Source organism: Conger conger, chromosome 6 (genome assembly GCF_963514075.1).
Source record: "Conger conger chromosome 6, fConCon1.1, whole genome shotgun sequence".
NCBI classification, from domain to species: domain Eukaryota; kingdom Metazoa; phylum Chordata; class Actinopteri; order Anguilliformes; family Congridae; genus Conger; species Conger conger.
In genome coordinates, this window is record NC_083765.1 from 30,440,476 (window position 1) to 30,466,834 (window position 26,359).

At 39.8% G+C, this 26,359-nt stretch overlaps 1 protein-coding gene across 1 annotated transcript in view; it reads right to left on the reverse strand.

Annotated features, from left to right (window-relative positions):
- Positions 1-12,830, reverse strand: part of cxxc4 (CXXC finger 4) — a 35,908-nt gene extending 23,078 nt beyond the window's left edge. Inside the window, exons 1-2 of the mRNA XM_061246831.1 lie at positions 12,582-12,830; positions 9,504-10,439 (exon numbers count right to left, since the gene is read on the reverse strand). Coding sequence (XP_061102815.1) covers positions 9,504-10,328 — 825 coding nt within the window. The 5' untranslated portion in view covers positions 10,329-10,439; positions 12,582-12,830. The remainder of the gene's footprint in view (positions 1-9,503; positions 10,440-12,581) is intronic.
- Between the last annotated feature and the right edge of the window lie 13,529 nt (positions 12,831-26,359).

The window sequence follows — 26,359 nt, forward strand, 5'->3', positions numbered from 1 at the left end:
AATGCTAAATAAAGAAGGTGAGGTCCCCCCCACACTTGTTTTACCACCTACATGTTATAAAATAATGAACTGTTGTCACTAAAGCAATAACATCATAAAATAGGTTATACATATAGAACCGTGAGTTTTAACACTTTGAAATGGTATATCCTGTTACCATAGTGATCGAAAATCGCCCTGAAAAAAGGAATGAATGCAAAAAGAAAAAAACTCACCTGCACAGACCTGGGGCAATGAGAAGGTTAAAGGCCCTACCAGAACCGATATCTATAATATACTAATGAAAAAATACAAATTATTCCCATTAATCTGAATGCTGATGAAGAAACTGCTTACATCATTAATGAATATCACTCCCATAGTAACTTTAGAATGTTTCTCTCGCAGTGACATATTTTTAACCAGTAGAAATGCTAATGAAAGTGTGCCAGAGCTAGCTATAGTAACTTCAGAAACCAATACCAATATTGAAATAGCCTAGCAGCTGGCAGCTAGCTGGCAGAATAGATACAAAATAGATGAAACACTGACAATATCAATTTATTTGTGCAGTTTATAAATATCAACTGATCATATTAAAATGTGATAGTAAGGAACACCCCCAAATATCTTCTACGTATGATTAATTATCTGTTCAGGCTATTCTGTATCCGTTATACTTATTCAAGATGAATGATTCTGTATGATAAACCTTTCCTCCAATGAATGTTATGCACAATTAACACTTATAGCTCTGGCTTAAACTTCAAATGAAATGGCAAATTCTTGAAAGCAAACATCAAACAACTAGACTGGCAAGAATTTTTGGAAAGCAAAAATGTGTTTAATGACATTAATAAATGTGTTATTTCTTCTTTAAATAAGTGCACATATTGCAAAGTATTGTCAATACTATTTATTACACATTGGGACCGGGACGAGGAAATGTCCTCGTATTAACACATACAAATATCAACTGGGATTGGCAGAAATTGCTGGAGATTTCACGTATGACATCACCTCTTTAGAAAGCTTGTTCACTTGAAATGTGTAACACTGTGACCACCATGTGTTAACACATTCACAGATACGTATATACACTCAGATAGCACTTTATTAGGTATTTATTAGACTTATTTATTAGTCTTCTGCTGCTATAACCTATTCACTCAGAGGTTCGATGCTTTGTACGTTCAGAGATGTTCTTCTGCATACCACTGTTGTAATGTTTGGTCATTTGTGTGAATGTCCCTTCCTGTCAACTTTGACCAGTCTGGCCCGTCTCCTCTGACCTCTCTCATTAACAAGCCGTTTCTCCCCACAGAATTGCTGCTCACTGGATGTTTGTTGTTTATTTTGCATCATTCTCTCTCTGTAAATACTAGAGTCTGTTGTGCGTGAAAATCCCAGGAGATCCTTTTCTGAGATAATCAAATCACCCTGTCTGGCACCAACAATCATGTCATGGTCAGATCACATTTTTCCCCATTCTGATGGTTGATGTGAACATTAACTGAAACTCCTGACCCGTATCTGCATGATTTTATGCATTGTACTGCTGCCACACGTTTGGCGATTCATCTAATAAAGATGAATTGCATGAATAAGTAGGTGTACTGGTCCAAATAAAGTGCTCAGTGAGTGTAAATTGTGATGTGCTCTTTACTTCCACCATGATTCCATTTCAGAATTTGTTCAAAACAATTAAATGTCTAATTCGGCCAAACTGTGAAACTTGTGAGCTCACACTTTGTAGTTAATTTTACCATGTGTCTTTATCAGTCTTTATCTTGAAAACCAGAGATAACATACACATAACCATTCATGACACACACACCCATGGGCAGCGCTAATAAATGTTATCATCATAGCACCCCAGCAAAATTTGGCAAGTACATGCATTGACAGCACATAAAAGTTATACCTGGCAAAAACCATATAATTTTAGCAAATGTTCGCACTTTTATTAATGCTGAGTTAATGTTATGTCATTTTAAGTAAAATTATTTTTCTAACATGAAGAATTACTTAAACACATTTCATGTCATGAATGACAATGCAACCTTTAAATATTTATGTGACTATTAAGGATTATACATTTGAAGTACAAACACTGCACTTGCATATGCTCTTAAACACACTGATTTTGTGGACAGTAAATAACAGGTAGGCGATGCTCTGGTTAATTAATAAAGTTATTCTGCAATGTCTGAAATACTATATAGTAATATATACATTTAGTGAGCACTTTATTAGGTTTTTTTAACTTATTGTTTAGACATATTACTTATTAGACTTATTTTTTGGACTTATTAAGTCTTCTGCTGCTGTAGCCTATTTACTTAGTGGTTTGATGTGTTGTATTTTCAGAGATGCTCTTCTGTATACAGTACCACTGTTGTAATATGTGGATATAAATTCCAGGAGATCAGCAGTTTCTGAGATACTCAAACCACCCTGTCTGGTGCCAACAATCATTCCACAGTCAAAATCGGTAGTAAAAATATCCTAATATATATTAGTCATTCTTGAGTTGTGCTTAACAGGGTGCAGGCTACTGAAATTTGACTTTGTGGTCTCAACAACAAGAATCTAATGTAGAACTGCACTGAGCCAAGAACAATAAATATATGTCAAGCAACAGTGCACTGTTGTATGGCAATGGCTGAGCTGAAAACAGGGATAATCTAACCAGACAACCTCTTCCCTTCCTCTTCTAGCCCTGCACTGATTGGGTGAAGATAAGAGTCACTGTCTGTCAAATGTGATCGCTTCCTCTGTGGGTGAAACATTTTTAACTTCATAAGGAATTCCACCAACTGTTTGCACACATACAGGAATATGATGATATTTTTTATAAAATTATCCAGAGAATGATGCCATTAAGGAATACATTGGACATTCATTCAAAAGCCAGAGAGTAAAGATTTTCTTCCTTCTATTATGAATCCCCTCTAACCTTGGGGTCTCCATTAAAAATATTAAAATATTTCTACATCCACAGTATCAGATGTTTGGCATGAAAGATTCATAGCTGAAAGGGGACCACAAAGGGAAGCTAAATGTGCATTTGGACATTCATGCCAAAGAGACGCTAAACCCTGGTCTATTTCACTGACAAGAGTTGTCAAAAATCAAATTCCGTATAAACGTGATTAATTTAATAGTGAAGATACTTGTGAAAATATAAAATGATTATTTAAAGCTAGGGACTAACAGACCCAATTCATGAAATATATTCAATCAGAAGCATGCTATTATCACAAATGCCTGCAACTAAAATGAGACATGGGTACTAAAGGCAAACATTCTGGATTAACAGGGTGAGAAAAAAATTGATTCTGAGCATTCATTTATTTTACCCCCACTCCCAAAATAAATAAAAAAGCATTACCAAATCGTCATATCTCCTGCCCTTAAAATCCAATATCGAAATCAAAACATTACAAAACCTCTACCATCGCCCTGCACTGATACTTCTCATTTTACAGGTTGACTGTAATGAAGAGATACCTTTTAACTTCTCAGCCAGAGCGGCCATAAATTATTAACGGAGATCTGTTTAAAATTTAAAGTGCCACACATTAACGTCCTCCGCACCTGCACTTTCACACTGTCCACCCTCCACTGGGCACCCATCCCCCCACCGCCACCCCCACCTCCAAACCAACCCCACCTCCTGCAATACGGGCCATAACAATGGGCTCCCCTCCGCCTCGGAGCTGGGGGATGTTCAATCAAACCGGGGCGATGGAGGCGACAGCCTCCACAGTGTAAGGGCGCGGTCCGGGGGGCCTCCGATTACACCTCGCTCGTAATTGGTGGCAGTGGCAAAAACTATAAATTCTTTAGCAGGGCTGCTGTGCCTGAGAGCAGGCCTGGCTCCCCCCCTCCCCCCCAAGCCCAGGGAATACAACTATCCGTGCAAATGGAAGCTGACAGGAAATCCACAGCGCGCGGCAGAAAAACAGGACCTGCTCTTCTAAGTAGCCCGGGGTTCCACGCTGGGAGATGTGCATAATTAAGTGGTCGGCGCACGGCTCGGGTGGCAAAATCCTATTGTCTTGACAGGAGCTTAAGGTTGCCCTTTAGGTTGAGATACACCGTGAGGCGAGGCCTTTCTTCAGACCCAGTCAAATTAATCTGCAGTTTTAAGGCTTGAATACATTCGGTAACCTAGAGATCTGCAGATCTAAAGGCGGTCTGTCCCTTAGGCTTTGCGTGCCTGCTAGCCCGCCTACCCCCCCACACACAGACACACGCACACACAGACTACCGCCACCCTTGCCCAACGCACACACACATGCACACACACGCACACACAGACTACCGCCACCCTCGCCTCACACACACACACTACCGCCACCCTCGCCCCACAGAGATTGGCTAGGAGCACTTTGCTGCGTTATCTCCAGGGAAGCAAAGGTTGGGGGAGGGGAGAAAAAGGCCACCAAATCATTCTTATCTATTCCGAGCACACCTAAAACAAATTAGACCTGGCTGCTGTCGCTTACTTAGCTCCCTGCCTCTCATTAAAGACAGGCTCTTATATTTTCAGCGAGGCCTTGGTATCCGCTGTATATTTTATCGTGCAAAACAGGATTCCAAAGACAGCGCTACCTTGTGCCGACGGATTCGTTTCAGGAGAACGTAACCTAAACCCTTTCCCCAGACTTTTCGCAATTGCGCTTTCCTGCAAAAGGCAAGTCTGACCACTGCTAACTACGAGACATATTTCCTTTGTTACATGCTAGTCTTTCATGGTTCTTTTCCCGCAACCATAACAATGTCAGAAATACCAGAATCTTCATAATCACAGCTTGTCGAGCTCTACGCAAAATCCAGTGCTGCTGAGTCTTTATGAGGCCGATTAATGCTGCAGTGTTGTCTCATCTAGGACTCTTCATCTTAAATAGAAACCTCAATCAAACATCCCTCTCATACCAGTGAAGCACTTCTCTCCCATGGTTTGCATGCGCAGCACTGCATAATTTTCTCTGCCCCTACTACTGTACCTCTGCAAACACCACTTATTAATTTCATAACCTTCTCCAATTGTGCTTCTTGCGAAGTTGCAGTCATTGAGAACATTTACTGTTGCTGACTTGCAATCAGGTGAAACAATAGATTACGGAATGCTTGCTCCAATTTTCTGCTTTTGGAAATGTTATATAGCCTTCCCCACAGGCCTCCGAAGCTATAAACAGTGATCACTTTAAAATTGTGTCTAACCGCTGATTCCAAAAGCAGGATTTTAAATTGAAGATACAACCTGAACCTGAACTTTGATAAAAGAGTGTTTTCGATTATAGATTATATAATAATTATATAATAGATTATATGATTATACTATAGCATTTAGTATCAAATTAATGTCATGCACTGTCCTATATGTCTGCAATATTACTATTATTTTCATGCAATTTTATCGAGGTTAGCAAAAAATACTGAACTGCATGGTTATCAAATATCATGAGAATATGCATTTTAAGATATTTCTGTTTCAGAAAATGATCTCCCGCACAAGATAATAACGATTCCCATATCACTTAAAGGCCTGCAGCTTATTTAAGCACAAAACTTGAACAGTGAACTACGGTAGCCAGTACGATTTCACTCCCATTCCATTATATACTCCATTCCCTCTGCAAGTTCCCCCATTAGGAAAAAGGACAGTAAAAACAGGCCTGTGATTAATGGCACAGAATTTATTAGCAGGATGTGAACTTTCCATTGGGTGCCTCCATATATCCTGGGAACCCATCAAATAAACGTATGGGTTCAAGAGGAGTAAACTGCAACACTTGAACTTAACGCTTGATAATGTCACAGCTAAAAAAGAAAAGATTTTTTTTCCCTGCATTTCAGGTGTCTGAAATAAGAAGACCTATAAAAGAACAATGGCTAAAAGAAGTGCCAGCTAATTCAGCTTGGTAACTCAAAATAAACAGATATTGCTAAAGGCTCTCGTACTGCAGCCTAGACATCACCAGGAGATCTACTGGCAATATATATATATATATTTTTAAATGCCATTTGACCTAGTGCCATATGACCCAAACAGTCAAAGAGGCCAGCTCTGGAAATCCCAGAGTAGACGAGAGCCCTCTGCTAGTCTAATCCATTCCGGGGTCAATAAGAGAGAGAAATGAGACTAGTAAGGGCTCAGTACTGCAATGACATTGGCCAATCCTCTGGGGTCTTGAATTAGCGCGCTAAATTAAAGGGGGTATTAGATTAAATTGGCTCTCCGATTTCAGGGGTGTGAGTAAAATTTTGATTTGCATTTCCTACCGCTGCTTAAGATATAATTAGTTCAGGGTGATTCCCATGTGAAAACAGTGACAGCCAAATCTAACTGGCTGACAGTGGCTTATCGTTCCTTGAGGTATATAACTGAATGTTTGTTTGTGTACGTGTTTATGTGTGTGTGTCTGTGTGTGTGTCTGTGTGCGCATGCATGGCACTCATCTCTTTTAACGTCATTATATATCTGTGACAAAGCACACCCAATTTTGTCACAGACAATCAAACTTAAATCAGAATGGACGTTTTCACATATACAGCACAAATGCGACATACATTCACGCATCCTTAGCACGAAAGCTGCAAAGCTATCCATAATTCATTACATTACAGAAGCAGAGATGTCTCTACACAGCCGGGGAAAATTAAAGGCTGAGTGACCTGTAAAATATAAATTACAGAACTTTCAGGTGCCTTTTTCTTTAAAGTAACTTTGGTTGTGTTTTCCGGTGATTTTAACTATCTTGGAAGATTAATCTTTTACAAAAATGAGCCAGAGAAACATTAAGAATACAGCTCCATGGTCCTTCCTGGACACCTGCTTGAAACACCTGTTACCACAAGACACGCAGGTTGGAGTAGGGGGAGGGGGTGACTCAAATGAGTCCCCCATTCATCCCCCTGGTGAGAATGCCATTGACTAAAGGAGACCACCTGTAACTTTTACATGCTATACCATTGCAATGTTCAAAAGATAAGCCTGAAACACACTAAAGATCTCAAATGCCATGGCCTATACATTCACAGGAGGTCATTTGTGTAATGAAATTAAAACTGCAAACCTAGGATAGCAGCGCTCATATCAAGGTTTCCATGATTATTGTTCCATGTTATTTCAATATGAGCAGCCACATGCATAACGTACACCAACAATGTGCGGCTTTTCCTTTAAAAAACATACATTTCAGTGTATTCCATTGTCTTAATGCTGATTAGATGTTTTTTTTATTTTATATTATTATATTAGAAATGTAATGTATTTGCACAAAAACACATTGATTAGAATACGTCACTAAAATGAAACCTAAGTTGTATAAAATATGAATTAGAATATTGTAATAAAAAGAACATTAAGTACTACTTCAGACAATTCTACACATGAACATATGTGTGTACCATATTTATAAAAAATATTTATAAATGCAAATTTATGGGCTTCTGGCTCACTCATGACCTAGACCTTAGGCTCTGACTTCATGCTGAGGTCTCAGTTACAATGCACTACACTTACTATGCAAAAATATTCCTCATATTTCTATGGAAGACAGAATAGAAATCTTTGTCTATGACACTGGCAGTCTTACACTCTCCAGAGAGTAATGAAAACGAAGTCCATATGGCAAAATAATGTTGAGGGAGAGGGCTTCTTCCAACAGACTTGGCTAAATGGCTACAGTAACTACAATCATTTGGGCAAATTTGAATGTTTGACTCAACTTCCATGACACACTTATGGTGGGGGGGGGGGGGGATATCTTCACTGAACAGGTGTTCATTTGAACAGAACAGTCAAAAGAGAGAAATACAATCGATATTCCTCCAAATATGGCCACCACTGTGACTGATTAAATAACTGCAAGTCTAATAAAGCACTGCTGCTTAATTGCACTGCAATCTCTACCGCATACTTATCATTGCATTGGGAGCCACACTCGATGTCAAATTGCATTTAGGCACACCCACTTATCATACTTCCTGGTCTGGGATATTTTCTAATATTAGAATCTGCTCTTTAACAAGAACCTCTTAATGAGAAACACCATGATGAAAACAGTTGGATCACAATCACAGGGAACATTTATTTGAAGTTTGCCCTTTAGTGCAACAACTCTTGAAAGCTGATTGGACAGGTATTTTTTCCACAAATAAAAAAAGACTAGAATCTGTACAGTTCAAATGACTTAAATACATTAAAAACATTCCAAATCCTATATTGAAGACAGTATTTAACCCATAGAATTAGTACCAACCTATGTACCTATTTGACCGGAAGAAATAATTAAATGATGTGTTATTTCTCTATTGATTCTGTTGAGGATGCACTGGCACCATTTTTGCATTACATTAACTAATGTTGAATTCACCTGCATTATATTCAAAAAGGGGATCGTTGCAAAAATATGCCACATTGGCCAGCTACTGCATCATCAAAGACTAAAGTACTATCAGGTCTCCCTTTTCAAACCAATTATACAAACAAGTGTTTAGAAAGCCTAGCATTTGTGTGAACCCTTAAAATAGGCCTCCCTTCGAAGCTTCATGAAATGCATCAATACGCCTCTTTTCCCCCTGTTGATATGTGAAATCATTGCACCCAGCCACAATTCAAAAACATGAAAAAACCATTGAGTCCATTGAGTCATAGAGTTATTTTACTTTGCTAAAGGCTTATACTAAACCCTTCTGTTTATCATGTGCTATTTCTTGTATAGCTGCAAAATCGTCCAGACATGATTGCATCAAGCCATTGGCCCTCAAGTTCACTTCTTCATTGCATTACAGCCAAATGACTATAATCACATGGAAACAGTGCAAGGCTGGCACAAAAATTCTCAGAGAATCGCAGAGTTTCCAAAGGGTTGACGGCAATACATTATCGTTTGGGTTGGAGGGAATTACGCCATAATGGGTTAAACAAGAATAATAATTTAAAAAAACAACCTTGGGAGTTTAACAACGATCAATTCAAACAAAATCACCAACAGGAAAGCCGACTGCTTTTTGACCCATAACTTGGGGGTGGCTGCTGAACAGGCATCTGCATCACTCTGCATCTTGCAGGGGCTGGAACTAGTGGAGGTATTGATTGGCCATCCAGAGCCAGCTCACATAATTGGTTAAAATGACCAAGTGCAGAGAGGGACGGCTCGCTGCTGAAAACCTTTTCCCAGCTCAGCTTGGAGCCCAGCCAAGCCCGGGGTTGTTCGGATGTGTTCCAGCCCCAGCCTGACTGGCAGCAATTAGGGGTGTCTGAGCCAAGCTCAGCTTGTGCTCCGCGCAAACACCCCTAATTACTGCCAATTAGGCTAGGCGGGTAGGCAGATTTGAGAAGCCGGGGATGTTCAGGCATGGGTGGGCATGGAAACAATTTTCAAGGGCTTAAACATGACTAAATGAAAAGGTTAATGCTTTGGAGTGCAGAGATAATAATAAAAAAGAGAGATGCGGGGGGAGGGGATCACATGGTGTAGGGGTGGGTGGGTGGGGGGGGTTCTCACCTCAAGCGACGTGCCTGGCTTTTTCTTCAACTCATCGCATTTCCTAAATTTGCAGATCTGGTGGCCGGTTTTGCGGTTCCGACAACTGCTGCACACCCCGCAGTTGATTAGCCTCCTGCAGGGAGCGCAGACCCCACACCTTTTCCTCTTCTTCTTCGCCGGGTTTCCGCTGGACGCCGAGGAGTTATTCTGCGGGCAGTCTGCCAGATTGGCAATTTGAAACGCACTGTCTGTAACGGCTGCCGAGGCAGCGGGGGAGTGAAGGGCTGTCATGACGATGACCCCGGGAGGTAATGAGATGCCCCCTAAAGCCGGAATAGCGGAAAAAGTTCCAACGCGTTCTGGGAGATTCATTATCTCTGCTTCAGCAGCGCCGCATTTCAGCTTGTTCATGCATTCTCCTGCTAAAGGTCTGCAGTGTTCGGGGGATAAGGTAGTGAGGAAATTATTATTTGCCATTTGCAACGTCTCTGGCGGCACGCCAGGCTTTCCCGGCCTCTGGGAGTCATTTCTATGCATGCTGGTCCTATTAGGGTTCATTGCTGCTGATTTCCTCCCCCAGAGCATGGCGTTATCGCAGTTCCAAGGGGACACGCCAATTCTGGCGCTGGGAAAGATCGGCGTGGTTATGCGAGCAATCTTCGCAGTCTGTGGAAATGCCCCGTTCGTTTTGTAAAAGTTGGCGAAAGACCTGTACCTTTCCATTTCTGCATTATAATCCAAAATCTGACTTAATCCACTTTCCTGAAGATTATCCTTTTGCAAAAGAGATACCTCGGAATTCTGTCCATTCTCAATACAGAGAGCATTGTTTATATTAGACATGGCTGTAAACGTCGTGAGGTTTCACAAGAAAGTCTGGGGTTGGAATCGCCTTTGTCAAGATCAAGTTGGTTACAAACAATATGTTACCATCCTGGTTTATCTTCTCAAGCACTAAAACAAGAAAACAACAATTACTGATACAATGGGCAAACATCCACTTTGTAATCAATTTCCCCCTACCAACTTATTTAAAAAGATAAAACCACAGCATTTGATAAATCTGCTGGCATTTCATTTACTATGTGACAGCTTTCTAATGAAACTTATCTCACATTCTCAGAGCTGATTCCTGTCTGGTGACAATTATATGATAGGTATGACACACTAACATGTCATTATAATAGGAAACAAACATTAGCATGCTTGACAAGACAGGCAGCAGCAACTCTAAATCAAAATTTATAGGGACAGAAAATTACAAAACAACCAACTATGTTCAACAGAGATTTCACTGTCAACATTTTGATAGAAAATGATATTATCAGCAATAACAAATATCAAAGGTGATTCTGGTTTTTTTTTTGTTCTTGTCCAAATAAGAGTGCAGAAAGTATTGTCGTGCGTATTATTCCATTGTACTTTTATTTTTTCCAGAAAACAGAAAAACCAGGCCTACAATAAAATGTCCATGCATACCAAGATTAATCATAGTATCTTCTGTACAAAATAAAAACACATTGTTTTTTTTCAATTAGCCATTTAAAAATCATGTTTGTGGGCACAATGTCTACACACAATATGCACTACATATGTGCATTAGCAAGAGCAAGGTGGATATGTTCAATAAATGATCGTAATGCCATAAGTAGTTTCACACAATGCACCTCCGTCCAGCCTTTTAAGAGCACCTGGTACTCATTCATTTCCAGCCTCATTACATTTACTCAATGACAGTAAGATAGCCACTGGTGAGTTTCAGCCCAGCCAATCCACAGACCCAACAGCTGTAGTGTCAGCTGCCTTGGGGGACTCCATTTCCTCTCTCAAGTCCGTCTGGATTTTGTTTCCACAGATAAAAGCCCATTAGACACATCTCTGACTCCATTACCTGTTATGGGCTAGCCTTTTTAATTGCCAAACCCGATAACGTTTCACGAACACGAATGCATTCCCAATCATATTGAGTATAAAACCTTGCAGCAAACTGGAGAATAAAATGAATTTTAAACCTTGGATACCAACCATGGACACAAGGACCAGAGACACAATATTCTGTGGCCTTTATCTACCTTCTAAATAATGTATTGTAAATGAACCACTACGATTGTTTACGTTCTGAGAAGTAATCAGCTTTTTTCAGCTTAAACTCCACAAGTGTACTTTGTATCACTTAAATGCATACATTTATAACAATATCCTTAATAGCTACCTGTCTCTCTGAGTGTGTCGCATAGCCTACTCTTACTTAATCAAGTTTCAGTGAATTTAAATATACATTTTGAAGGTACATGGCTAGTAACCAAGTTATTTCAGGTTCAAGTTCCAGGGAGATCACTGCTGGCCTATCTTTTAAGAAAGGCATTTAACCTAATTATTTTACAATATAATTGGATAATAGGTCAGACGCAACCAATGTAAGCTGCCCCAAATTAAGCAGTCAGCTGAGCAAATTAATTATGCATTTTTAAACCTACAGCAAAGCAGGACAGTACACAATATACCCTTTGCTTTGTGTCTTTTGTTGTCACAAAACTAGGTAACCAAGACAGCTTACACATGCATTATTCAAATATGGAAAACACATGAATAAAAAGATATACTGACGCTATTACACAAATACAGTATAACGTTAAAAACCAACAACTAAAAAAAATATTTCTAACTAATCAGCCTTCTTAGCGTCGTAATTAACAATATGTCCCTGTGAAAAAATAAATAAATAAAAACAACCGATGCCAAAGGCAATCAAGTCACGGCTATTGATTTTCAACCTGTAAACAAAGTTTAGTGAAACAGAAATACTCAATACTTAGTGAGAGAGGGGGAAAGTAAAGTACGTCCGATTCCAATCCCTGCTGCCGCTGCAGTACTGTGCCATTAATTACTCGCCGTCTGGTCTGTCGGAGACACTCAGATCAAAGGTCATGCATAGAAAATCCGAGGAGGGGTCTGAACGGCGCAATTAAACCAAGGAATTAATTCGCCCGCGCCTGAACGACTTTGGCACCAGCATAACCAAGGTAAAACCGGGTTGTTAGAAAGCATGCAAATATGATGTCAGGGAGAAAAATGGAAGAGCAACACATCACCTACCAGGTTCCTGATGAGAAGAGATTCCAGACGCTACCAGTCTGCCAATATATAGCAGCGCATTACTGCACGGCGAGATGTGGAAAATAACGCAAGATTGAAGAACACACAGTTCGCGTTCAAAACAAAGGGCGCATTTTACCGACTTCTCTGTCAAGAAAAGTAGGAAAAGAAGAGAAGTGGGACGAAAAAGGGATAAAGAGCGGCTAGCAATATACCTCGGAAGCGAAGGTGAAATATGGAAGGTTAGGTGTTTCCTCTTGGTCCGGGGTGTATTGTGTCGCAGCCGAGTGTTAGCTTGGTCCGTGTCTCCTGTCGCTGTGTGTGGCTGATTGGTGCTGAGGTGAGGAAGCTGGGATGTGGACACCTACTGATCATTGGCTGGAAATTACTATAGAAACATGAGGAGCACTCGGGAGGGGGATGGCTTAGGGCTCTCTGATGGGAAATAGCAATAGGAAGCTGCGTCTTAACCTTTTTCCCCGTTTCTTTCTCTCGCTATTTAAATTTTTTTTTTTTTTTTTTAATTCGGACACATGACGAAGCATTTAGAGAGACATGGCATTTTAAGGATACGTCTCCTAATAGGGGTTTTGCGATTCATTGGGGGAAAAAACTTGCAAAATTAATTAGAATTGAAGCAAGCGGTGATTAAGATAAAACGCTCCAACCAGGGTGGTGTGCTCTTTTTTTCTGGAGAAAGACAGCCATAATTACGGAGACCCGCGTGCACGACCGCGGGGATTCATCATTATTATAAATCCTTCCCGTTGGCCAGGCATGTCTGGAGGCTCGAAGCTATATATTTGTGATGTATACATCGTATACACAAAGATAAAAAAAAATATATATTCTTTAAATATGTGTGCTGTAAAAAAACCAAGCTTTAAAAATAACATTATCGTATGCTTTACATATAGCGAAAGTTAATTTTGTTCGCATTGTCACATACAAGCATAGACACACAGGATCTAGTTTACTGTGTCCAAAACAAAATAGCTGTAGCGATCAGTTTCTAACCCCCAAGACGAAGCTGAAATTATAAATACATTAATATTTTAAATCAGCCTGGGTTTGAAATCATTGTTTGAAACCAAAATTCTGACTGAGATGTTTATGAGATGAGATGTAACTAGAACTGTGAAAGAAATTTTTTTTTTTACATGCACTCTGTTACAGAACATTCCTTATAATGTATGTTTTTACATTGAGGGAATATATAGACTATGTATTATCATTTCCCTGCGAGGAATTATAATTGCATTATAATAGTTTGTTGTATAACTTTAAATATTTCCCAAATGAACTGCATCATTGTCTTACATGTGACAGGCATTAATGGGGTTAATATTATCACTTTGTGTGTAGTAGGGAAAAGTTGTTGAATACATGAGGTTTGCTATTACTATTTTAAATGGCAGATTGAGGCTGCTGTGTGCAGTAAATATTACGTATGCCTTTGTAAGTGGTTGACTTTCACAAATACAACTATTTTGCTTTCCTTAGCATTTATGAAGTATTTTACTATGCATCAATTTGTATTTTTTATTTGTTTATTAGAGAGAGAGAGAGAGAGAGAGAGAGAGAGAGAGAGAGAGAATCTCTGGGGGGAACAATTTATTCTTTTTCTGACACCAGTTAATTCATGGGCAGGAGGGATGGATGTGTTGGTGCTGTGTTGCCTTCCATGAACATTTTGCCTGCAGTGTAAGACACTGTGCATTTGCACATTGGGAATCTGGGTAAGCTTCACTGACTGAAAAACATTTTATCTTATGGGCATCCATCCCTCCTGGGAAATCCACCTAGGTGGTCTTTAACCTCCTGGGCGAGCTGCATGAGTATGCGCTGCAGAAAGTGCCCAGAAGTGGAGAAGTGGCCTCGCGCGACTGCCTTTGTTTCTGGCTGCCTGCCTCCTCTCTGCTCCCTCTTCCCCCTCTCTCTGGGCTTTAGCTCAACTCCAAGGAGTAATTAATAACCACTGTGGCAGATGGAAGTGAAGCCAATCTGACGATGGAAATAAGATCTTTGGGGAGAGTCAGGTCATGAGGCACATACGCTAGGGGCTGGGTGGAATGGGCACATTGATGGAGTCCATCTGATATGTGTGTGTGTGTGTGTATGTGTGTCCATATGCATGTGCATGTGTGTGTGCGCATGTGTGTCCATATGCATGTGTGTGTGTGTCTGTATGTGCGCATGTGTGTTCATATGCATATACGTGTGTGTGTGTGTGCATGTGTGTGTGTATGTCTGGCTCTATATGTGCGCATGTGCTTATATGTGTTTGCGTGCATTCATCTTTCTATGTGTGTACTTCACTGCCTATGTGTACATGATTATGCATATGCGTGTGCACAAATGTGTGAGCTTAAGAGTTTTTAGTATTTATTTTTATTTTGGAGGGGGGGGGGGTATTGCCCTGATTAACAGATTCTGTCACTAATCTGTCATCACGACAGCTACCTTATTATAAAGAAAGGTATGGGAAAACAGCAAATAACGCCAATTAGTAATCTAATTTGATGTAGAGAATAGTTAAAAGAGCTTAACTGACAAAATTAGAATTTGCTACCAATCAGAAAGATAAAAGGGGGTGTAATATTAATGTTTTATCTGATAGTGTCCATGTGGGTCAAATCTTTTAACTTGTCAATCCCTTCTTCAGTTATTGCATCCAATGAAGAGAATTGAATTCAGTGCTGTTAGGCCCATGGTTGCCCTTGCCAACAGGTTATACACAAGTAAGCGCTATTGTCTGAGGACAACAGGATTGAAAAGCAATGCCTGTGAATGATCCGTAAGCGTAATTGTGCACAGTGATGGTGAAGGTGAGGGATCTACTTGACACTGAACAATGCATGCCACTGCGCACACAGACTGTTTGGGTTTATGAATGTATGAAAGAGGAATATGAAGTTTTTCCAATAAAATGTTCCGGTTACAAAACCTGTTCAACAATGGAAAGTATTGTATACTTGGGAAGAGTTTCTAAATGTACACCTTGGGCATTTGATAGAGAACTAGAAGAGTTAGAAGATAGAGAGCTAGAGTAAGAGTAAGAACAAAGCAGCACATTCTCAGCACTGTTGGTCTGTTGAGCTGTTGGTCTGTGGAGCCCTAGCCTTGGCCCTATCAACCTTGCACAGTTAACATGATGAACAGTATATAACCCTGATACCAGCCTCCTGAACCTATCCCAAAGACACACTTTTGTTACCACCAATGTATACAGACCACAAACAATTATATCTTTGCTTAGCTGACTACACAGTTCGTACACAGTACACTGTGAACACTGTATATTGCCTCCACACAGTTTAGAAGCTTAGAAGTGTATCATTTATTTTCAGCTGGTCCATAGTAATAAACTAGAGGTAACTGTAATAATTTGTATAATAGCTTTGAGCTGGTACTGTGCTTTATACTGGATATTATGTTATGCAATATTGCAGTGCAGCTCGAGAACCGCTAGTTGAAATCAAAATGTTTAAATGAGTTTAAATGAGTTTGAAAATAATGTGTTATCAAAAATCATGTTGTAGTTTGTTATATATCACAACAATATACGTACACCGCAAATCAAACAAGCCTGATCAAACAAGCTCTACAGTTGTTATATCACATTTCTAGTTAATTATACTAATTGGTTTATTAAACCCATCCATGTTTGAACAGTTCATTTAATTATCATTTTAAAATTGTGTTTACATTGTTTTTATTGTGTGTTTTAACATGGCAGTGTTGTAGCATAAGGGGGCATGGTGGTGTAGAATAGCACTGTTGCTTCACAGCATGAAGGCGCCAGGTTTGAATCCAGACACAGGGCCGCTGTGTGTGCAGGCTGCCTGTTCTCCGCTTGTCCGCTTTAGGTTTCCATGGGTATCCCGGTGCCCTCCCAGTGTGTCCTAACCCATGCAGAAGTCTAACTGGAGACTGTAAATTGGCCATATGTATGAATGTGTGAGTGAATGATGGTGCAAAGGATTGGTGAACTGCATCCCTGCCTCCCACCCACTCACTGTAACCCCCACCCCCCGAAATGACCCCATCCAGGAATAAGTAAGCAGTTTAAGAAATGGATGGATGTACAGATGCAGTAGCAGAAGCAATGTAATACATACAGTAGTTGCTGTTGTCCTGCCCCACATACCCAAAACAATAAAAATAATGTACACCCTGCTGGTGGAGAACTATATTTACGTACAGTATATTACTATACGGAAAAATGTTCCATAATTCATAAGAGTGGAGAAAACAAGGGTTAAAGATGGATAAAATTGCATTAAAACAGAAAATTACATTGTGTACTGCGCCTTTCTGACAGCCTAGCCAGGATTAAAACAAAGCAAATGCCACAATGCGCAAACCGAGTCAAGGCCTCCCTGCTGATGATTTGAGGTATGGAGAAGAGCACATCTGGAAACAGTGATAAATGTAATGCTTATTAGTGTAGTCAAGTGAGTGATTTCATAATCATGCAAGAATGGTTTTTATAAAATCTAAAACTGCCATGTATGGGGACAGTGGTACTGCAGCTCATGCCTGCGGAGTGTGTCCAATATGAAATCAATGAGTGAAAGCTATGGGGATGGTGTTTGATTGTGTCTTAATAAAGTTGCTATATTTGAGCTAGATGAAGTATTGCTGTGAAATGCTATATGTGGCTAGGGCTCAAAAGGCTGTTGTCATATGTAACATCACTGATTAATTTTTAAGGGGAAATTATTGTGCACAGCATGAGTGTAATTGCAATTACTGCATTGTGATGAGTGGTTTTCTGTAAAATATTCCCTCGGTGTAGGTTGTGGTTTGTGTTCTGTGGCACCTAATTGATTCACTACGTTCAGACGTATTTACTGTGACCACCGTTCATGTAATTACCTGGATAGGACTGATTGATTAACAGGACACAGATGTGACTCTTTGACCTGCCTCCTAAGCAGTAACAGTGATTAGCCCACACCAGGACGTAACCCAGGAGCAGAGAGAAATGTCGCTCACCTGGTGGACATATCCTGAGATGGGGGATCCCACTCTTTCGTAATGTGCTGCTACTGAATGTAATGAGAGATAAACAAAGCAATGAAGTGGTATGAGAATGCGTAGGAAGGTAATCCTGTGGGTCCTTCATCAAAATAATAATAATAATAATAAGAAGAAGAAGAAGAAGAATAACAGTCTTCCTCATCATATCATCATCATCCTCACCATCATTTTCATCATAATTATAATCATAATAATTTTGAAATGAATCTTTCCAGACTTTGTTTTAGAACTATCTTGCAGCATTCTGTTGGCTACCCTTCCTGCCTGTGTAACCACACGTCTGCAGCTCTGTTGCTTGGTCAGTCTGCAACCTCTCAACACGTTCTCATACTTCCTATTGTTACGGTACCTCTGTGGCAGGTTATACTCGCATGCACACAGTTTGGTGTTTCTACTGGGGCCAATGTTCTAGTGCCTTCTTTAGCTACAGTAGCATCTCAAAAGCAAACCTAAATGTTTGTGATGTGTTTAATAGAATGAACCATGATAAGTTTGGTGTTTTGTTTTAAATGAACATTTTACATATTGTGTAAATATTGTGTAATATATTTCAATGTTAAAGCACAAAAGAAAGGTCTTGACATGATTGGCTCATAGTGGTTTCTGACCAAGTTGCTTACCAAAAATAACCTCTGTAATAAACCAGCAATAAGAAAGGATGGATTGCATGTACAATATCATATATCTCTCAGACAGGATTATACTTAGAAATTGACCTAGACTAGAACACACAATAGTAAGCATGCTGTATTTCACAATATTATCTGGACAATAGCTTGATAAGACTCTCCCTTGAAGAGATAATAGCATGAATATACACTCACTAAGCTCTATATTAGGTATACCTATACATCAGCTTTTTAATGCAAATATGTAATCAGCCAATCATGTGGCAGCAATTTAATGCATAAAAGCATGCCAATGTGGTCAAGAGGTTCAGCTGTTTTTCAAAACAAATGTCAGAATGGATAAGAAATGTGATCTAAGTGACTATGGCCATGGAAGGATTGTGGGTGGCAAACAGGGTGGTTCGAATATTTTAGAAATTGCTGATCTCCTGGGAATTTCACAACGGTCTCTGAAGCTTGCAGAGGATTGTGCGAAAAACACAAACCATCCAGTATGCACCAGTACTGTGTGCTAAAATGCCTTGTTAATGAGAGAGGTCAGTGGAGAAGGGCCAGACTGGTCAAAGCTGACAGGAAGGTGACAGTAACGCAAATAACCACTCATTACAACAGTGGTATGCAGAAGAGCATCTCTGAACACACAACATGTCAGTCATCTTAAGTGGATAGGCTACAGCAGTAGAAGACCAATAACTAATAAATATAGTGCTCACTAAGTGTAGGGTCTGGTAGGTTCAACTACCCAAATTATTTTATGACTATGACATTTTATGCCTCAAAAGTCCTCAAAACTTAGCCACCTCAAAAGGAACCTTCATGTGCTTTCTTCTAAGATGACTTTATCCTTCATCCAGTAAGGCCTTGTCCAAAACTCCCTCTTCCAAAGGATTTGACCTCCAGAAAGACACAGTTTCATTGGTTATCATCCCATTAAGCTTCATTCTCAACTTTCTCATTTGAAGAAGTAGGTCCAGCATTCCGATATTTGGAATTTGAATCATTATTTGATAGACCTTGCTAGCATTCCTTATGGCCAATTCTTTCTATAAATGGGTAGCATATTGAGTGTCATACAGTTTGAGCATACTTACATTTTCACAACATAGCTAGCTATTTACACAGCTAGACCCTGCAATGATAACTGGTTTCTTAACTAGCTGTTAGTGTTAGCTGCAATAGCAATTTGCATATAAAATTTCATATGCCCAATGTAAATAATAAATATACATGAATATACATAAATATACAAACATACATACATATTCCAACAGTTACTTTATATGCTAAACACATTTGACTGAAAAGTGTTCTGATGACCTCTGTTACTTAAGGTTGGTAACTGCAACAGGGTTACAAGGTCTTCTGCAACGGAGAAGACACTTTTTTGGATTAGCTGCAAAAACAAGTCAAAAAACGTCTAAGCACTAGCTGCCTTGCCTCTATTTTGATTTCAAAAAGCACTCAGGGAACATGATAACATAAACCAATACAAGTACACTAAACTCATTTGTTATAGATTCAGAATTTGTTTTTGTTCATTGTACCTTCTGCATAATGGAATGGTGTAATGTCATCAGTTCAATCAATTATACCTCACCGGCTGATCAACAATGAGTGGCCAAATAAATAGAACTTTATTTCAATAACGTGAGCCACTGTTTTCACTGAATGTGAGGGTGAAGATTCAAAGGTTTCCTCCAGCAGGAAAATGGTGTGATATTTCTGATGATAGCAACCTTTTATAGCCTGTCTCTAAAATGTCACTACAGGTGTAAAAGTTAATTACAGAGGAACTGCCAATCATCAGAGGCTCTTTTCTCAGGTATGTGAACAAGCATTTAACGTGTGGCATAAAGAGCTGAGATAACAGAGTTATAGCAACCATTTGCTGAAGAAGCGTGCTACCCTCCGTGCTAAATGTGCAGCCATTGAAATGATGACCCAATGTATAACACCCCCAATTTTGTTGTGTCACAAGCAGCAGAATCAGATAGAAGTGTAGCCAGGTTGGAGTTACAGTATTATGTGCACAAGGCTGTGTGAGAATGTATGCGTTTGGGAAGCTAATGCGATTGCAGAGTGCAGTGTCTAAGGTCTGGGAAGGTACGCCTGGTCAGGAGAGAACAAACGCAGGCCTCATGCCCTGCACACACGTGCGCTCCCACCTCACCGAGAGGTCTAGACCTTATCAGGGCAGCATATGGCTGCGGTCTGTACGCCCGAGCTCAAAGAGAGCAGTGTGAGGACTGGCTGGAGCTGGGGATTTATGACCAAAGGCCAAAAGGTTCAAATCCCAGGTGGCACGCAGCTGTTGTAAGCATGAGGCAGGGGGGTTATTGTTCTAGTCATTATCAGTAACATAAACTGGTGCTGTACTGTAGAAAAATATATTATATAAATTTGATTGGGGAACGTCAATGAGGAAATTGAGATTAATTAATTGTTTTTGTTTTCTGACCCTTGGGAGTGGTTTGTAGGATTCTCACAGCTGTGACATAGCAAATTTACACAGCTTACCAACCTTATTTGTAGATACCACAAAAAAGTATTGACAAAAAATGTACAATGTTTCACAATAAGTATTACATATTTTACCTCAGTGAATCAGCTCATGCTGGATCATTTATACACCAACATAACATTTATACATAACACTAATATTAAATAATAATCACTCACCAGAATAGGGACAGGACTTTGAGGCTTCCCGTTGTTTGACCTCAAACAAGCAGTGATTTGACCCTGCTGGAGCTGCTTTGGCTGTCTGTGCAGGGGAAACACTCCTGGTATTCACCGTCCTTTCAGCAAACACCAGCCTCCTGCTCATCTGCCCAGGCATGGAGAGGAACAGCAGAGGCAAACACTGAACCTTTAGTGACACACATGCCTAAGCTGTACACCACACTAAAATCATTATTCAGTTGTGGGTACTCCTCTGTGCTTACCATGAATCACTTTCACTCTAGCGACAATATTAGAACAATTTCGAATTCCTCGATTTCTTCTTGTGAATAAATAATTACATGAATGTTAAAAGCATATAGCCAAAGCTCGTTGGGAGCCCTGTTCTGACTGTTTGCAGTCTTTTGTGATTCTATGAGTGCAAGAAAATGTTTTGTTCCTTAAAAAGGCTAAACAAATTTGTTCTAACAAATTATCCATTTTACTCCTTGAGCGCATAAAACTATACTCTGCATCTTACACTCTGTTACATAGGAATGCGAAAAAATGTTTCACACGCAGCTCTTATTATGACACTGTCTTCCATTATGATGGTCCCACGTCCCTCAACTATTTCAGTCCTGCTTGTTAAACACAGGCAAAAGATGGCAGCACAAAAAATTCTAAATCATAACCTGTCGAGGTAATTTCCTCATATACCGTATGCTTCAAGCGACAAAAACCACAAAAATGGGGCAACTGGTACTGACAAGGGCTTAAACTTCATAACGTGTCCCTGCTTTCTGTATCTCAAAGCCTGAAAAAGCACTCTGAAAAACCACAGCAGAAAGCAATGAATGACGAAAGCAAATGAAAATCAATGTAATTGAGCAAATTTGTGAGATACAGCAACTGCAATGAGTGATCTTTTTATGTTACAATATGTTGATGTGGGAGTGCCTAAGGGATTTGAGTATTTGACTATATATCAAATATAAAGTGGTGTTCAACTCAAAATAACTTATTTGAAATTAGAAATGCGTAGTCCTTATTTATAAATGGATTGAAACTGGACCCCTCCCCCCAAAAAAAATATAAAATCACCGTTTTATTTAAACAATGTCAGGCTGTCCCAGTTTGACTCATCAAACAATAGAGTGCTAAGAGAAAGACAAGCCTCATTTAATCCAAAAGCCATCTGTGATTATGTGGAACTCCCAGAATTGCGCTCATCATTAAAAAAGATAATGTCGTGTGTGGGCCTTTGAATTTTAACTACCATTTAGAGGGGTACCCAGTTTATAGTTCTTTTTCTAACTGGGAAGATGAGCTCAATCGGGTCAACTACACTTGGCTGGATAAAAAAACAGCATCACACACAAAATCTACATTCAAATTATTATCATCCCATTTCATAATGTTAACTCTGGAGACTGATCATCGCTTGGAGTTGGTGCAGAGATATGAAATATGGATGTTCTTATGTTCAAACACAAATACAATCTAATTACATAGAAACATGGGCCATGAATTCTGAACAGTGCATAACAGTCACAAAAACGTAAAAAGTATAAAACACAATGGCAGCAGTATTAGTCTTTTAAAGACCTGTGTTATCCAGGATAAGTTTATAATATGATGTAGGTTGGTAGGCTCAAGGAAGACAGTGTCCATATATTAAGCATCCTTTCCACAGTTAGCCATTTTAGGTAACTGTGCATTAGTAATGTAGGCGTGCCATATGACACCACTCTGCTCTGAGTGACTCTCTGATCCATGCAGACAAAGTCTTTGAGTTACAGCGGAGCTGTGTCAATGGCGAGGGCCTTGTGAATGTTATTGTATGCCATTATGAGCATGTCAATGTGTTCCAACCAGCTTTCCTGGGAAACCTGTCCCTGCAAAGGATAATGTATGACAATGTTCATAACACAATGCGTATAAAATCAGTGCTGTAAGTGAGGAATATTTGGCAGTTTACATGCGATGTGTTGCACTTTCAGCTAGTGGTGCCGTATGGGGGTAACCAAAGGTTACAAAGGTGGCATGAAGTGTTGGGACAATTATTGGGCTCTTACAGGGAAGGGGTGGCCTGTGGTGGCTGGGCCTAATGTGACCTTTTTTGTCATAGAGCCCAACATCCCTGGTGGCACCCCTGCTTGCAATGAGCTGTAAACGTAATAATCTTAAAAACTGACCCTATCTTTTCTTTTGGTTTTGGCTGGGTCATAGGTAGATAATAATACCAGTGATGTGGGGCAAATGTTCTGTTCTAGTGCAGGGATGGGCCCTGCGGTTGTACCTAATACAGACCGTGCCAGAACAGCCATCGGCAACACAGTGCCCAGAGTGTTGCATGCTGCCTGAGTATGACTGGGGTGAGAAAGCATTACATATAATGCTGATGTGTAAATCTGTGGCTGTCTGCCTCTGTATTCATCCGCCGTGTGTGTGTCCATCCCCTGCCCTGTGGCAGAGTGTTACCAGTGCGAGTCAGACATGCCAAGAGAGATCAGGATGCCCGCTGATAGGTAGAACTCAATGCCTGGGAGATAATGGTGCCCCATGCACTGTGCTGACCAGACCACCTTCAGTGTAATGCTGGGATCCCACAACCCTGAAGGAGGAGGCTATGGGAAATGAACGATCATGGGAAGAGTCACTGAGGCAGTGACCTGACCCATAGACTCACATACAGGCACACACTTAAACACACTCACTATGTGTCGCATTTATACACACATATACTCACACTTAGACACACTCAAACACATACGTACAGACATAATCACACAGTCACACACATACACACTCACACACGTACTGAAACTTATACACACTCAAATACATACTTACAAACATGCACACTTGCACATATACACACACTTATACATACTGAAACACAATATCACATACATCCTGTACTCGCTCACTTACATACTCACGCACAGTAAACACACTGAAACACATACTTACACACATACACACATACGCATACATACTCACAAATATGAACTTTCAGAAACTCACACAAACACTCATGCATACACGTGCACACACTCACACCTTCACATTCATGCATGAACACACACATGTGCGCGCGCACACACACACACACACACACACAAACACACAGCTAATGAGGAGTGGAGGGTCAACAGCACCAGGAGCTGTGGAATAAATGAACATGAGCTTTTGGATGGAACAGAAAACAGCTCTGAAGCTCATTCAGGGCTCCACCACTGGATATTGCTGCACAGCAGAAAAGCTTAGACAGGGGAAAGAAGATAAGATAACACTTTAAGTTGCTGTTATACCTGTGTAGATGAATTGTATCTAATTTGGTAACAAGAGGTTATTACCAAGTAACTCCAACATAGGTGACATGGAAGAAAGCAAGTCAAGTCAAACGTGAATAGAATAGGGACGATAAAAGCAAATATACCATAGTGTTCATCCAGTGCCATGAAAAAGTATTTGCCCGTTCCTGATTTCCTCTATTATTGCCAAAGTAGTTCAAATTAAACTACACAGGTATAGCTACAACCTAATGTAAAGTGCTACCGAAGACAATATCCCCACACTGCTTAATGCTTCAAAAAATAATAATGATAATTTAATTCATTTTGATCCAGTGAGGGTCTTCATCTGGTAAAAGAAGCATAGCCACACACTGCCCACAATGCCCCATCACATAGTTGTGCACATTATATAAAAATATGTGCTTTGAGTTAGTTAACTGATACGCTATTGTTTATTGCCTGCACCTGTGATGTGTGTGAACCACAAGTGGTCAATGTTGGTTCCAATACATCCTCACCTGTAGCTGTTCACTGCACCTGTTCACTTGGTAGTTAGCTAGTAAGCCTGACAAATGTCAGAGTGTACCGTTGAGAAATGCATTTATATCTGCAAGAGTTAGCTAACTCAAAGTAAGTTTGTCTCATTGCTAGCTAGTTACTTCATTTTAGCTACCGCATGAAGCTCCTTAAACATAAACTCTCCCGACTGTAAGTTCTTACGTGACCATTTCGCTCTACCCATTTACCTTGCAAAGCTATGCCTAAAATGTATTATATCATATTTGGGTGCTGATGAGTAAATAGCAATGCTGACCAGATAACATTTCATTTTATAAGAGTCAGAAAACTACTCCTGGAGTAAACTAAAATAACATAAATACACCTTTATTTATACACCAGCTAACAAATAATTATTGGTAACTGATTAGATGGAGCGTGGTTGGTTTTGTATCAAATGCTTTTCTTATAGTCTGCAATAAATTGATCATCTTGTATTTTAATTCCAACGTCATTCTTATGTTTCTTGTCAGGATGTTGTTTTGATAGATTACAGTCACATATCATTACTTCCCAAACTGTTTATCAGGTAATTCTATGTTATAGTAATCATTTTAGTTTGACAGGTCCTTAAGGTGCTATAACAAATTAGTCTGAAAAGCAATGTCACAAATGACTTCTCTTACCACATCATCAAAGGTCACAATCAATGCCTGGCTTCAATGAACAAAACTAAACCCCAAATGCTCTCACAAATCTTTCCTGTTTCTCTGTGAACCAAAGTCCCTATCTGATCTAGCATATGGGAACATATACACATTTAACCTTCCATTAGGCAGACTTCATATGGCGTACATCATGATTAATCAGGAATCAACCTCTCACATGGGGCCATTTGTCAAATAGACAAGAACAATTCACTAGCACTTCATTAGAAGAGAAGAGGAGGCCTAATGAAGAACAGAATAATTTCAATATACGTAGAACTTTATGGAAACTTGAGCAAAAAAATGTGTAGTTTTGGTTTAAAATGTAATTACACCATAAGCTCTGTACCACAGCATAAAATGGTTTCACTGGCCTTTAAGTTAACAGAATATGTTATAATGTAATTCTCAATATCCTGTGAACTGTGCAAGTCTGTGAAGTTTTCATTACCCAAGCCTATTACTGGCTTGATGTTTTTAAATGCGATGAAATGAGTATGATATCTGATATAATTTGGACTTATTTGACATCACCAGTAAATAATATTTGTATATTTGCACATCCATTTCAACAACTAACCTTCTCTAATTGCACATCAAAAATATTTTCAGGGTCTCTCCCTTTGAGGAAATGGGAGTGGCATAGTATGGGTGGCATGGTGGCGCAGTGGGTAGCACTGTTACCTCACAGCAAGAAGGTGCTGGGTTTGAGCCACACCCAGGCCTTTCTGTGTGGAGTTTGCATGTTCTCCCCGTGTCTGCTTAGAGTTTGCATGTTCTCCCTGTGTCTGTGTGCGTTTCCTCTGGGTGCTCCAGTTTCCTCCCAAAGACATGCAGGTTAGATTGACTGAAAAGTCGAAATTGCCCCTTGTTGTACTCTTAGGATGGGTCAAATGCCGGACGCATTTCATTGCCATAGAAGGCAATGACAATAA